Source organism: Nannospalax galili, unplaced genomic scaffold (genome assembly GCF_000622305.1).
Source record: "Nannospalax galili isolate Female #2095 unplaced genomic scaffold, S.galili_v1.0 scaffold303, whole genome shotgun sequence".
NCBI classification, from domain to species: Eukaryota; Metazoa; Chordata; class Mammalia; order Rodentia; family Spalacidae; genus Nannospalax; species Nannospalax galili.
The window spans coordinates 705,635-719,101 of NW_008349353.1; the positions used below are offsets into that span (position 1 = coordinate 705,635).

Below are 13,467 nucleotides of genomic sequence, written 5' to 3' on the forward strand. Positions count from 1 at the left end.
ATCTACTTAGGAGATAGGTTCTGATATTTCTGGTCTGGAGCTCCGTTCTGTTCTATTCTGTTCTGTTCTGTTCTGTTCTGTTCTGTTCTGTTCTGTTGTTCTGTTCCATTTTATTCTGTTCTTTAATAATGGTACTGTGATCCTGACAGGATCTGCCCCCTGACTCTCTCAATAGTGAAGAAGTTGACTGAGAAGATTCTGATATGACACTGGTGCACATTTGGAAATCAGTTAGTTTGGTCCCTGTTTATGTCTATTTTGTGTATATGAAAACTGTATGACTCCATGACTGATTAGTCAGTCAGACAGTGTAAATTCTGCTTTGGTCAGTACCTGTCCAGAGGGTCCTGTCTTTAGTCTTTTTTATCTTGGAATGAGGGTATGTCCTCATTGGTTTCAACTACTGCCCTGTGACTTTTCTGTTTTCCTTCCTCCCTGATTCTCATTAGGGACCAGAGAGCCAGCCTGCCCTCTGAGATTGGCAGGTCTGTTAAACCCCAAGTCTCTACCTCCTGCTGCTGCATTACAGCAGCTCTTTGTCTGACAGATTTGCAGCTGCTTTACAAGAGCTCTCTGCTTTCTCTGACATTTTGTTCCTTGTCACAGATGCTGACAAACACCCTACTGAGTAGCCCTCTCCCATGCCAGGGGCACTCCCTCTCCCCTTTGCCTGGGCCTGTCCTCTGGGGCCCATTCTTTCTCCACTCTGTCCTTAGCCAAGATCCACAGGTCTCCTTTCCTGGCTCTGCCTTCAGCTGCCATTCATGACTGAGCTCCTTCCCTGCCGCTCCCATATTTTCCTCCCTGTCTTCCTTTCCTTCTGCAGTCTTTCCCTATTTTAAATGGAAATAGCATAGGCCTTTCTATATGGGCATGCATGTGTGCACCTGTATAAACATGTATAAAGAGAAATATGGAGAAGGAGGAGGGAATGGAATGCATCTCATGACTTGCAGCCATGAAGCTGCCCACTGGAGCCTGACATCTGCCCCTTCTATGTTGATGAAAGAAAGATAAAAATGGGAGGTTACAGTCAGACTAGACTGCCCCAGTCTTGGATTCATTCCACTCCTCTCTGAAGATAATGTTCTTGGATGTTAGGAGAGGTGATAGACTCTCTACTACAATCATCCTTGGACCCATTTTCCACCCATCTGGGAGCATTTATCTCTGGGTGAGTGTTCCTAAGGAGATGCTGTTTCACTCTGCTTTATTATTAGTAGGAAGGAGAGAGGAACCCACTCAGGTTTTATCAGTTCAGAATTCTTTATTGATTCTCCCCCTCAATCCTTAGATAAGCTTCTCAGGAGCTTGAAGGGAGATGGGGATAGTAAGACTGGTGTCTTTGAGACCCACATGTAGAGGGATGGAATATGGTATGGGGAAGGCCTCAAAATTTTCAACTTTATTCTCCTTATTAGAAAGTAAGGTATGCAATGGTACTCTTCCTGCCTCCTGTGCCCCCCCTCATCCTCTGATCTTAGGGACTGAATGGTTCCATCTATTCTTTGACAGACACGTTCTTTCATGGTAGTCCTGCTGGTCTGATCAAGATTAACTAGGTAGACTAATGAGAAAACATGCAATGAAGGTGACATGACAGACCTCCATATCTACCTCTTATTCTCCTACTCTCTTATCTTCCTAATACAAGACAACCTGAAAGATGATTTTCACTGAGTTTCTATCTTCCTTTCTTCCTTCTCAGGAGCTGAAGGCCTCTCTGCCTCTACTGCCCCTGGCTGCAATCAATGACCAGGGCTGAGATCCAGATCCTGACAAAAGCCCTGCAACCCACCTTTCCCTCTCCCCTTTCACAGCCTCCTTTCAGCTTCTGCTTACAATACGGGCATGAGCCCCAGTCTGGTCAACCACTATCCCCCATCTTTGTTTCTGAGGATCCTCAGGTCCTCAACACTCCCAAACATTGGACACCTTTGACTGGATTCTTCTAGCAAGAATCAGGGGGACAAATGTAAAACCCATGATTCTATCCCAAACTATCAAGGTTCTTGAGGGGTTTTGAATCCTCTGGCCACAGAGTATGCCCAACCCAAAATTTGGCCTTTATTACCAAGTCAAAATTCTCCCATGTTGTTCAGGAAGCCCTTCAAAAGGACTTGACAAGCTTTAGGACTTCTCATCCTAAATCAACATGTGAACTCATGTTAGCTGCTTCTGACCCAGACACCTGCCCATGAGACACCCAAGATCAGCTGATGCTCCAGGCCCTAGTGTATGGAACTGTTTTTCTATGAAGAAAATTCAACTTTGTTAGATGAATGTGTCCCACAAGGGGTACTGACCCCTATACAATGAAAATCATCTTTCAGAGACCAAATACTCCTCAATCATCCCAGTCTCCCCTTCTCAGCTATTCAGAGCCTCAACCTGGTGATACTTACGCTTGTTTATAACCCAGAAGTGCCCTTACATGATTGTAAAGATCTACTGAACATTTCCAAGCCTAGTTGTTTGGACCTCTGAGACATCCCTTTATTTGAGGCACGCACTGGCTCATTCATGGATGGAAGCAGTTTTGTGACAGATAGGACTCAGAAGCATGGAGCCATTGTAACCACCCAACAAGATATCTGTGCCCAAGACTTGTTGTCCCAAGGCAACTTGGCCCAAAAGGCTTAACTGATCACCCTCATCCAGGCTCTACATTGGGGAAAGGATAAAACAATGAACATCTCCACAGACAACAGATATGCCTTTGCCACACTTTCAAGTCCAGGCAATGATCTACAAGGAATGAGAACACTAACACTGGTGGCAGAAGGCCAATGGAGGGTTGCTGAGCTCCTTATTGCCAGACTCTAGAATTATCCTTTCTGCAGCCCTCAGTTCCTGTTTGTACACTACCTTCATCAGAGGACTCATCTGGGTACCACCAAAGTGTCTAAACTACTTTTTCTGGTGGCATACACATTCTATGATTAAGTGGAGGCTTTTACTACTGCTCAAGACAGTAAAGAGCCTCCTAATAAGATAATTCTCATGTAGGTTTGGAATGCCTTTGTCAGTTGGCTCACTGTTAAATTAATCTTAGAGACTGGTGAAAAATGCCCTGACTTCCTGCTCCTGGTCCTTCTTTGGGCTAGATGTACTCCCTGTAAGGTGAGTTTCACCCTATATGAGATTATATTCAGGAAGCTGCTTCTTCTACCTAGAATAAGGAAAATTATTCTGAAAGAAATGACTAACCAATTTCTCTTAACATATCTACTGTCTTTCCAATAGGTCCAGGCTACAGTCCATTCTAACATCCTTCAGGTTCCCTCCTCTATATGTTGCCAGAGTTCTGCTATACATTAAAGACCCAAAGGAGAGAGAGAGATCAATGGTTCTTGGTTTCATGCTGGTTTGGTTGGAGTCCATGGGAATCTGCCTTGTTTAAAGGCCTCACAGGTCCTCTCATCCTGTTCTGGTCTCCTCCTGGAGGAGCCTTGCATAGTTAACTGGTTGTTGAATTTTTCCTAACAATGAATACACTCTGTTAAATAAATGTATTTAATGATCCAATACAATGCCCTGTCACCTAAGGCAATTGAGTCAATGCTTTAACTCTGCTGGAAGACCAGTGAGGAAGGAAATGCCCAAACTGACTCCATCTTTATTCTAGATGACATTTACCGCACCTTGTGTTTCTGCCCAGCTGATGCCCCCCACCCCACCCCATAGCTGTACCCAGACAGGCAGAAAGGTCCTAAGAAGTTGCCACTGCAGTTTCATTGAGTACACTGTCTCTCCAATATTGGGGAACTTACAGCTAGTCAGGCAGAAAGTTCTATTCCAGTTACACCTGCAGCTTCAGAAAGAAGATTGTTTATGCAATTCTGGAAACTCATTTTTCTTAACCCAAACTTAGAAACATTTTGTTAGCTGAAAACTTCATTGTTAACTGACCTGCCTCTGATATGGCCTAACCACGGTTATTGGCTTTGCCTCCGGCATGATGTAATTGTGTTTTTAAGATTTGAAAATGCTGCTCTGCCTCTACTCAGGTCTGGAGTTCTTCTGGGCATGAGCTGCTCTAGACTACCAGCTAATTAAATGGTTCTTAATTGAACCATCACTGTCTGGAATTCTTCTGTGCGTACATTGAGTATAATACTCCTACAGCAGAACTGTATTTGGTTGAAGTTATATTTAAAATACAGATTAAAACTTTTCTGTTTTAAAGCATTCAGTAATTTATAATTTCCTTTCAAATAAATCCCAAAATAAATTCTAAAATGCAATTTTTGGCATCATTTTAATTCTTTTCCTTTTCTTATCCACTAGCATTTTTTTTTTTTTTTGGATTTTCAAATTTTGCTACATAGAGCTCTTGTCATTAGCATTTAGCTTTTTAGACCTTACGCATAATTTACAAATGTCCAAAAATCCCATTTCTACTTATCTAAAATTCTTTCTTGAAATCCTGTCCAAAGACAGACTCTTTGTAATTTTAAAGACTTTGAAACCACTTTGAAAACTTTTTCCATACTGTGTAGTTCGAATATGCTGAAATCTGAGTGAAATTATTATAAATATATAGCCTCTCTGTGGTAATTTAAGGCTTATTTCTGAGTGACTCTCATTTAGATAACATTTTTGAGCTTTGATATCAATCTTACTAGGTTTTCAAATAGTCATTTGCTAAGTTTAAATTAGTGTGAATTTTTATATAAAAATGTGAAATCAAATCATGATGATAATACATCACATTAAACTAAATACTGTCCTATGTATTTCCATTTTTATGGACCAATGTTATAAACAAAATACTTGAGTGATCCTATTTGCATTTGTAATGTCTAATAATGCATATTTGATCATTTTTCTACTATCAACTTTCACAGAAGTAGCTGCTCCAAACAGAGAGGCAAACATCTTCAAGGTCTCCTGCTGACTTAGCAAACACTGTAAATACTTTCAAATAGGTTAGTGGGTACTTAAATCTTATTTGTTATTAATGATGATTAAATCAGCAAACATTTATTAAAATGTGTATAAACCTAACCTTTAATAGGATAATAACATTTTACTGTTAGAGTGTAGGATCATTATGTCTTTCTATGTTTTAAGAACATGTAACCAATTAGTTCCAAAATAAATTTGACTAATTAGAAAATCATTCCACGATTCTCAAAAACACTTATTTAAAAAAATATTAACTTCAACATAGGCATTTGCTGTATAATATTTACTGAATACTTCCTATCATTTTGTTAGACACTAACAATTTCTTGGAAGATAATGTAAAATTGGCTGGCTTTTCTAGTTTTTGTCAGCAATAAATATGATAATACCCATAAATCTTTGGTAAACCAGAGAAAAAAAAATCTTCTTTTGCTTAATTTTGCTGCAATTTGTACTCAATGGCTTCATAATTGTATCTTGAGAGGGGGTATAGCTCAGGGGTAGAACATTTGACTGCATAATTGTATTTTGACATTAAGTAGAAAAGTATTAGGATAGCCAATCTTTGTTGTTGACTTAACATTCAAGAGATTAATGAGCATAATAATTAGTAAGTTAAATATTTTAGAAATATAGACAGTTAGACATTTCTGCTTCTTAAGTACATTCAGTATGTTCATTGATTTGCTTACCATATTTCATTGTTTTCATTAATTCAAAAATACTTTATTCAAACTTACAGACTATCCACAAGCATTTGAAAAATATCTGGGAACACTATAACAACTGAAGCAGAGGTAAAAACATAATTAATTATCTAAATGACTAGAATCTGTGAGGCATCATGCACTGAGAAGCACTTAGAAGAGCCTACAGAAAAAGCATGAACAAATTGCCATGGGTAGATTAACAGTTGAATATATATTATACAGATGGTTTGGAAACAGATGTTTGACAGATCATATAGATTCTATATAGATGACAGGTAAAAAATAAATGGTAGATGATAGATAAACAGACAGATGATAGATACAGGAAAATGATTCCTCAGTGCAAAGACAAGCAAGGTAATACAGAATATAATGGTCATACCTAACATACCTAAAAGACATAACATCTCAAAATTGAGAGATGCACTAATTTATTAGTATAATAATAAGTTATGAAGAATAAGTTTTATACTGTCCACGTAGTAAAATAACAGTAGAGAAATATCCTCTGGGGCCTATGACCTCTCTAGCCATAGTTCTTCACTCTGAGAACTATGCCAGCTATGGGTTCCATCTTGTGGAATGGGACTTAAATACAATCAGAAAGTGTTTGGTTACCTATAAGACATTGCTGCCAGTTTTTCAACAGTAGGTTTATCTGGGAAGGATAGTCTTTGTTTTAGCTCAAAAGTTTCATAATTGGTTAAGAATGATGATTATTTTCCTTTTCTGGTGACATGCATAACACTGCAGTACTATAAAATTTAGTCAGTATGGATAAAGCTTTCAGGTCAGTACCAGCTTTTTTTCTCTATGTTCTATGACTCAAATATATACTGTCTACATCAATATGATCTCACTATCAAGTTATGGAAGACAAGAAATAACAATGTGGATAGTCAATAGTCAAAAATATATTTGAAGCATTTGTTATTTGGTAGGTGTATTGTTCCTCCATTACAAGGCAACTCCATGTAAATTCTTTGTGTGTGTGTGTGTGTGTGTGTGTGTGTGTGTGTGTGTGTATGTACACAGGCATGGTCATACATAGCATGGATGTGGGTGGTAGTTTTCTACATGAATTTTTTTCCAAAGACCTTTATTGCTAGTTATCCCTTTCCACCTCCATGTTCTTCCTCCTGTATCCTGCTCATCCATCTACAGCCACATTTAACTCTTCCTAGTCCATTATTCCCTTTTCTTCCTTTTTATCAAAGGATTCTATCTACCTTCCCTTGATCCTCTTTCCCCATGTCCCCTTACAACATTCCTGACCTTTATGTGTTTTCTAAATGAAGCACACATATCTAAAAATTCAAAGCTAGACCCACATATGAGAGATGTGCCATCTGTCTTCCTGTGGGGCTATCCCTACTTAAGATGATTGTTTCAGGCTTGATCCATTTCTGTGAATTTCATAGTTTTCATTTTCTTAACAGCTGAATAATATTCTATTATATAAATGTACCACATTTTCTTATCCATAAGTTGATGGAGTCTAGTTTGTTTCATTTTGTAGGAGATGGCTATTAACACAAAGATGTACTACTGGTCAAATCGAAGAATAAGAGACTGTGAAAGCATCAACCCTATTGTGACATCTGTGCTACATCCTTCTAAAGTACAAGGAACATTGTTGAAGATGGGGCAGAAATATTTAAGAACCAGAAACAGTGGATGACTACGGTTAAGCAGTGTTTTGTGGACCCAAGAAGGCAGTTGCACAATTGAATTCACGATCATTGGGACAGCATGCAATGATCTTCACAAGCTCCCCCCCCTCCCCCAAAAAATCCAGCATGGAAGGGGGAGTAAGCATGAAGCCACAGCCCTAGATGAGGAACTATGGTCATTGACATCTTATGTTAGAGGCAGAATCATTTTTACTTAAAAATATGACCTGAGTTTGTTGACCATCTTCCACTGAATGAGCCCATACCCAAGAGTATTTTGGGAAACAAAATTAGACTTGATGGTCTTTAACAAAAGAGGACACAAAGTAATGTTTGGTAGGAAGGTGGATTTTATATTAGAGGAGATTGGGGAGGGAGTTGAATATGATTAAAATAAATTTTATGAAATTCTCAATGAATCAATAAAATATTACTAAAAACAATACCCGATATTAGTGTGTCAAATATGATAAACACGCAAATTGAAAGATCTTAGGAGACAGATTGTAGTTGATTCTGAAATGTCCCCAAAGGCTCATGTGTTAAAGCCTTGGTTGACAAATGAATGGTGCAAATTGTATATGTTTGGGTCATGAACACTCTGCATCAATTTATTAACAGTCATAATTTCATGTAATTATTGAGAAAATATTGAGACTTAAAAAGTATGTCTTGGTTTGAGGAGGTGCATAAGTAGGACCATTCCTTTTAAGGATAAATAATATTCCTGGTCCTTTCAGTATCTCTGCTTCCTGACATGATGAGTGAGCCCCATTAATACAGGATCCTATCACTGTGCTTCTCCCTTTCTGTTGGTTCACAGCATTAGAGGCAGCTGACCACTCACTGAAACCACTGAAAGCAATAACTAAAATAAATATTTCCTTTAAATTGTTGTACTCAAGCCTTTTCATAAGTCATTGACATAAGTGACTAACAAACTGCCATTGTAAAACAGGACTGGAAGTTTGCTTTGTACAATAAATGCTTGACTTTTTTCAAGGAACTTGAAGAAGCCCACGGTAAATACAATACATAAACTACAGAAGAAGCAGAAGAAACAGCTACTGAAATAAAGCAGAAATAGAAGATGACAGAGAGGGATTTGTGCTTTTATGAATTAGCATAATTATTAGGAGAAATGACTAAATTATATCATAGAAAGTTGAGAATATCATAATTAGAGATACTCAATTGTGGAGAGCCACAGCCTCTGCCGCCATTACAAGATGGCGCCGGTATCTGGACCTTCTTAACAGTAAACATCCTGCTGCGCCCATAAGGGGCGTGCACAAGAGCCTGCTCTCCCTCGCCTCCTCCCGTGGCGTGATCTCCAGCAACCAATCCGCTTCTTATACGTCATAAATGGGACCTTTAGGGCATATATAAGCAACAGCTCTCCCACTTCTCGGCGTCTTCGGTCTTCATCCTTAGTATGCTATGTAAGAGGCTTATGAAATAAACTGCTGCAGAAGGATCCTGACTTGTCCTCCCGCGTCGTTCTTGCCGGCGAGACGGAAAGGAAGGCAGGGGAGAGAGCACTGTCGAAAAGGACGGAGCAAGAAACCAAGTAACAGGTTTTAGACAGGGAAGAAATTTACCAAAGGGGTATTTATACCCCACAAGGGAACTTGCTGCTCTGCAGTTAGAAGAGAGCAGTTTAAGCCCAGAAGAAGAGATAGAATTAGAAGAACAAGCAGCAAATTATGAAGAAAATAGATACAGGCCACTGGAATATAAGAACCCAGTGCCCTATGTTCTGGGGCAAGGGGCTGCTACTGCCCCCCCACCTTATTCAATGCAGCCATCTTGCTCACTCCTTTCAAAAACTGTGAGGAGAAAGTTAGGCATGGCCTTCCCAGTCTTTGAAGCACCCATAGAAGGGCAAGAAGGCATGGGACGGATCTATGCACCTATAGACTATAATCAAATAAAAGAATTGGCTGAAGCAGTAAGAAAATATGGAGTGAATGCAAATTTTACTTTAGCACAGCTAGACAGACTGGCAAGAGATTCTATGATGCCTACTGACTGGCAAACTATTGCAAAGGCTATGCTTAATAGCATGGGCCAATTTTTAGAGTGGAAGGCGCTATGGTATGAGGCTGCACAAGAGCAAGCCCGAATCAATGCAGCCTCCTTAACCCCTGAACAACAACAATGGACATATGAAATGTTAACAGGACAAGGAAGATATGCAAATGAACAAAATACTTATGCCTGGGGAGCCTATCAACAGGTTTCCATGACGGCAATTAGAGCATGGAAAGCTTTAACTAAAAAGGGAGAAGGAGCAACCCAGCTAACCAAAATTATACAGGGCCCACAGGAATCATTTTCAGATTTTGTGGCCAGGATGACCGAGGCAGCAAACAGAATTTTTGGAGATTCAGAATCTGCAATGCCTCTTATTGAGCAATTAGTTTTTGAACAAGCAACACAAGAATGCCGTAATGCCATTGCCCCTCGAAAGGGTAAAGGATTACAAGATTGGTTAAGGGTATGTAGAGAGTTAGGGGGCCCATTATCTAATGCAGGGCTGGCGGCAGCTATAATGCATATTGCCAAAAATGCTCCTCAAGGAAGAGGCAAAGGACCTTGTTATCAATGTGGCAAAATGGGACATTTTAAAAAAGACTGCAAGAGTGCAGCCCCAAATAATCTTACAACTGAAATCTGCGCTAGATGCAGAAAAGGGGCACACAAGGCCGAGAACTGTAGATCTATAAGAGACATTGAGGGAAAACTTTTGGTTCCCCCAAGGCCTTGGAAGAGCCCAAAGCAAGAATTTAAGCCAAAAAACGAGATGAGGGGCCCTCGGTTCCAGGGCCCAGACAAATATGGAAACCCCGCCCAAACATGCCCATGGTCCAAAGCCCAATTGCAGCAGCGATTCGGGGACCGATTTCAGGAAATCATCTCCCCCACGGAGGAATGGGAAGATTGGACGTGTACGCCACCTCCAATGTCCTATTAGATTCAGATCAAGGACCCCAACCTGTTCCCGTGCAGGTCTTAATGGCCTCTACAAAAAGTTTACAAGGTCTTCTAATAGGATGTAGTAAGTTTTCAGGACAAGAGATAATTGTATTTCCAGGAGTTGTCCAGGGCCCAAAATTTCAGGTTCTATGCTCCAGTCCACAATGGCCTATAGAAATAAAGGAGGGAGATACCATTGCTCAATTAATACCCATATCTAATGAAGAAAGAAATGAGGCCAATCTAATAATGGATTTGGGCTCCAGACCAAAGATGACTTTGAGTATACAGGGAAAGAAATTTGAAGGCATACTAGATACAGGGGCAGACCAGAGTCTAATCTCCTCTCATTGGTGGCCTAAAACTTGGCCACTTAAGCAGTCCAGCCAAACCCTTCGAGGATTGGGATATAGCTCTAATCCCGCAATAAGTGCATGGCCTCTTTTATGGAGAACGGACCAAGGTAAGGAAGGAAAGTTTACACAATATGTATTGCCTTTGCCAACAAATTTATGGGGACATGACGTTTTAGCTGATATGGGAATGAAATTATCAGATGAAAGTCAGGCAGAAACTAAGACCACATGCAAAATATCTACTGCCGAACAGATAATGAATACAATGGGATACCAAAAAGGAAAAGGATTAGGTAAAAACCTCCAAGGCAGCATAGAACCCTTAGAAGCAATCACCAATAGGGAGAAAAAGGGATTGGGTTTTTTCTAGGAGCCATTGAGGGTCCCAAACCCATACCTTGGAAATCGGAGGAGCCAGTATGGGTGCCTCAATGGCCATTATCCTCCGAAAAGCTAGAGGCTCTGAGATTATTAATACAGGAACAAATAATGCAAGGTCATCTTGAATCATCTACGTCACCTTGGAATACTCCTATTTTTGTAATAAAAAAGAAAACAGGGAAATGGAGATTCCTACAAGATTTAAGGGCAGTTAATGCACAAATGTTAATGCTGGGAACTGTACAGCATGGTCTCCCCATCATGTCAGCCGTATCAAAAGAATGGCCACTTTATATAATAGATATCCAAGATTGTTTCTTCTCTATTCCCCTACATGTTCAAGATAGAAAAAGATTTGCCTTTTCCATTCCAGCTGTAAATCATGCAGACCCTGATAAGAGATATCAATGGAAGGTGTTGCCACAGGGCATGATGAATAGCCCTACAATTTGTCAATTGTATGTACAAAACATACTTGATCCCATAAGAAAAGCCTTTCCTAATGCTATCATACTTCATTATATGGATGATATTTTGCTCAGTAGCCAAGAGAGAAAAGAACTTGATGTCATGCTTAGAGACACTTTATATAGATTAAGAGATAGGGGGCTATATGTTGCTCCAGAAAAAATACAAGGAACCCGTTATGGCCTTTTCCTAGGGTCAAGGATATTCCCAAAATATATACAACCCCAAAAGTTAGAAATAAAAAGACAAAAATTACTCACACTTAATGATTTTCAGAAGCTTTTAGGAGATATTAATTGGCTGAGGCCATTTCTTAAAATATCCTTCAGTGGTGGTAAAGCATTGGTCTGTGCGGGGCCACATGAGCAGAGGGGCCACATGAGCAGAGAACACAGGACAGTGGGACAGGACCCCTGAGCAGTGGGTGAGGGAGAACAAAGTTATTTAGATGCCCTAATGTGAAGCTCCCCAGCCACCTGGGTGGGTTGCAGAGGTTCTGCTACACTGACTTTGAGGACTACTTTCAGGAAAGTTCTGCCTCCCAGCCCTTCTGGAATCCCCAGTTAACCTGTGAATTTGGGGGAGTCAGAGCTTGTGGGGAGCCTAGGCACATACCCCCTTCCAGGCGACTAGGTGGCAGTATGGCTTCAGATTTCCCGCATGTCTGCACACTCCTAGGCACACACATGTCAGGGTACCACTTCCTGCTTCTACCTTCCCTGACTTAATACTGAAAAGCCCAAAGGGCCTCTGGTGTCAGGGAGGCAGGCTGGGGGAGGCCCCAGGCCTCTGCTCCCTGCAGCCCCTCATCCAAACCGCTCTCGCACCAGCAGCATCAGCTTCTTCTTGCCCTTGTATGTCTGTTTGAGGTTCTCTAAGAACTGCGAGAACTGCAGGTGCCCATCGGGGGCCAGCAGGAAGGTCTCTCGGGCTTTGCCCAGGAATTCAATGAAGTCCCCGTAGTGGCGCGGGCTGATGTGAGTGAGGCGAGAGTGGCTGGTGGGGGTGTAGGCAGCCACCGCAGCATCCAGGAGCTGGCAGAGAGGTGCCCTGTCGGCACCCAGAGGCTTGGCCGCCCTGCGGGCCCCCAGTGGGCCCAGGCCCGGTGCCGAGAGCGTCCAGCGACGCAGGATGTCGGAGAGCATCGGTGCACATTGGATGCTGCGGATAATGAGGGGCACGATGGCTGACAGTTCCTGCCGGCCCAGCGAGTGGCTGAGAGAGCAAGCCCACAGCACATCGTTGACGGCAGGGTGGCTGTCCTGGTTGAAGGCGATGCTGAGCTGCGCCAAGGCTAGTGTGGCCAGCTTGTAGGCCCGCAGTGGCAGGCCACGGTGCTCCATGTAGCGTGCCACTGTGAAGAGGTGTGCATGGCCGAGGCCACCGGCTGCTGCATCCAGCACGATCTGGTAGGCTGCCTCAAAGGCCGCGTGGTTCTTCTCACACAGCGTCAAGGCTGGCAAAGCGCAGTTCTGGGGGTCCTTCATGGCGCACTGCAGTGCCAGGGTGCGTGCGCAGGCCCATAGCTCCTCCCGCCCCGGAGTGTCCAGCTGCAGCCGCAGCAGAGTGGTGTGGGTGGTACCTGTCACCGCCACGATGGTGGCTGCCTCCACCGGGGTGAATAAGGAATACCAGTTCTGCATGATGTTCATCAGTGCAGGGGAGCCTGGAGATGGACAGGCAGGAACCACTCTCAGGGTCAGAGGCAGGGTCTGATCAAGATGATCTACCCCAGACCCCTGCAACCCACCACTCCTTCACCATGCAGGACAGGAGCCCCTTAGATTAACTATAGAGCTGAGGATGACCTTGAACTTCTGATCCTCCTGCCTCCACCTCCCAAGTGCTGGAATTATAGGCATGTGCCCCTGTGTTGGGACAGAATGTAGGGCCTGATGCAGGCTAGGCACGCACTCTATCAAATGAGCTCTGGCCCCACTCTTTTTTTTCCTGCAGGTGCTACAGATGAAATGGGGGGGGGGGACTGGA

At 42.1% G+C, this 13,467-nt stretch overlaps 2 protein-coding genes across 2 annotated transcripts; one reads left to right on the forward strand and one right to left on the reverse strand.

The window, feature by feature from the left end:
* Positions 1 to 8,890: 8,890 nt before the first annotated feature.
* On the forward strand, positions 8,891 to 11,065 carry LOC103744864 (igE-binding protein-like). The gene has a single exon (XM_008846711.3). It carries the CDS (start codon positions 9,093 to 9,095, stop codon positions 10,269 to 10,271), a length of 1,179 nt encoding a protein of 392 aa, XP_008844933.1. The 5' UTR covers positions 8,891 to 9,092; the 3' UTR covers positions 10,272 to 11,065.
* Positions 11,066 to 11,802: 737 nt separating this feature from the next.
* Positions 11,803 to 13,391, reverse strand: LOC103744869 (zinc finger SWIM domain-containing protein 4). Its single transcript, XM_017801570.2, has one exon. The coding sequence runs from the start codon at positions 13,128 to 13,130 to the stop codon at positions 12,285 to 12,287; it is 846 nt and encodes a 281-aa protein (XP_017657059.1). The 5' UTR covers positions 13,131 to 13,391; the 3' UTR covers positions 11,803 to 12,284.
* Positions 13,392 to 13,467: the final 76 nt, after the last annotated feature.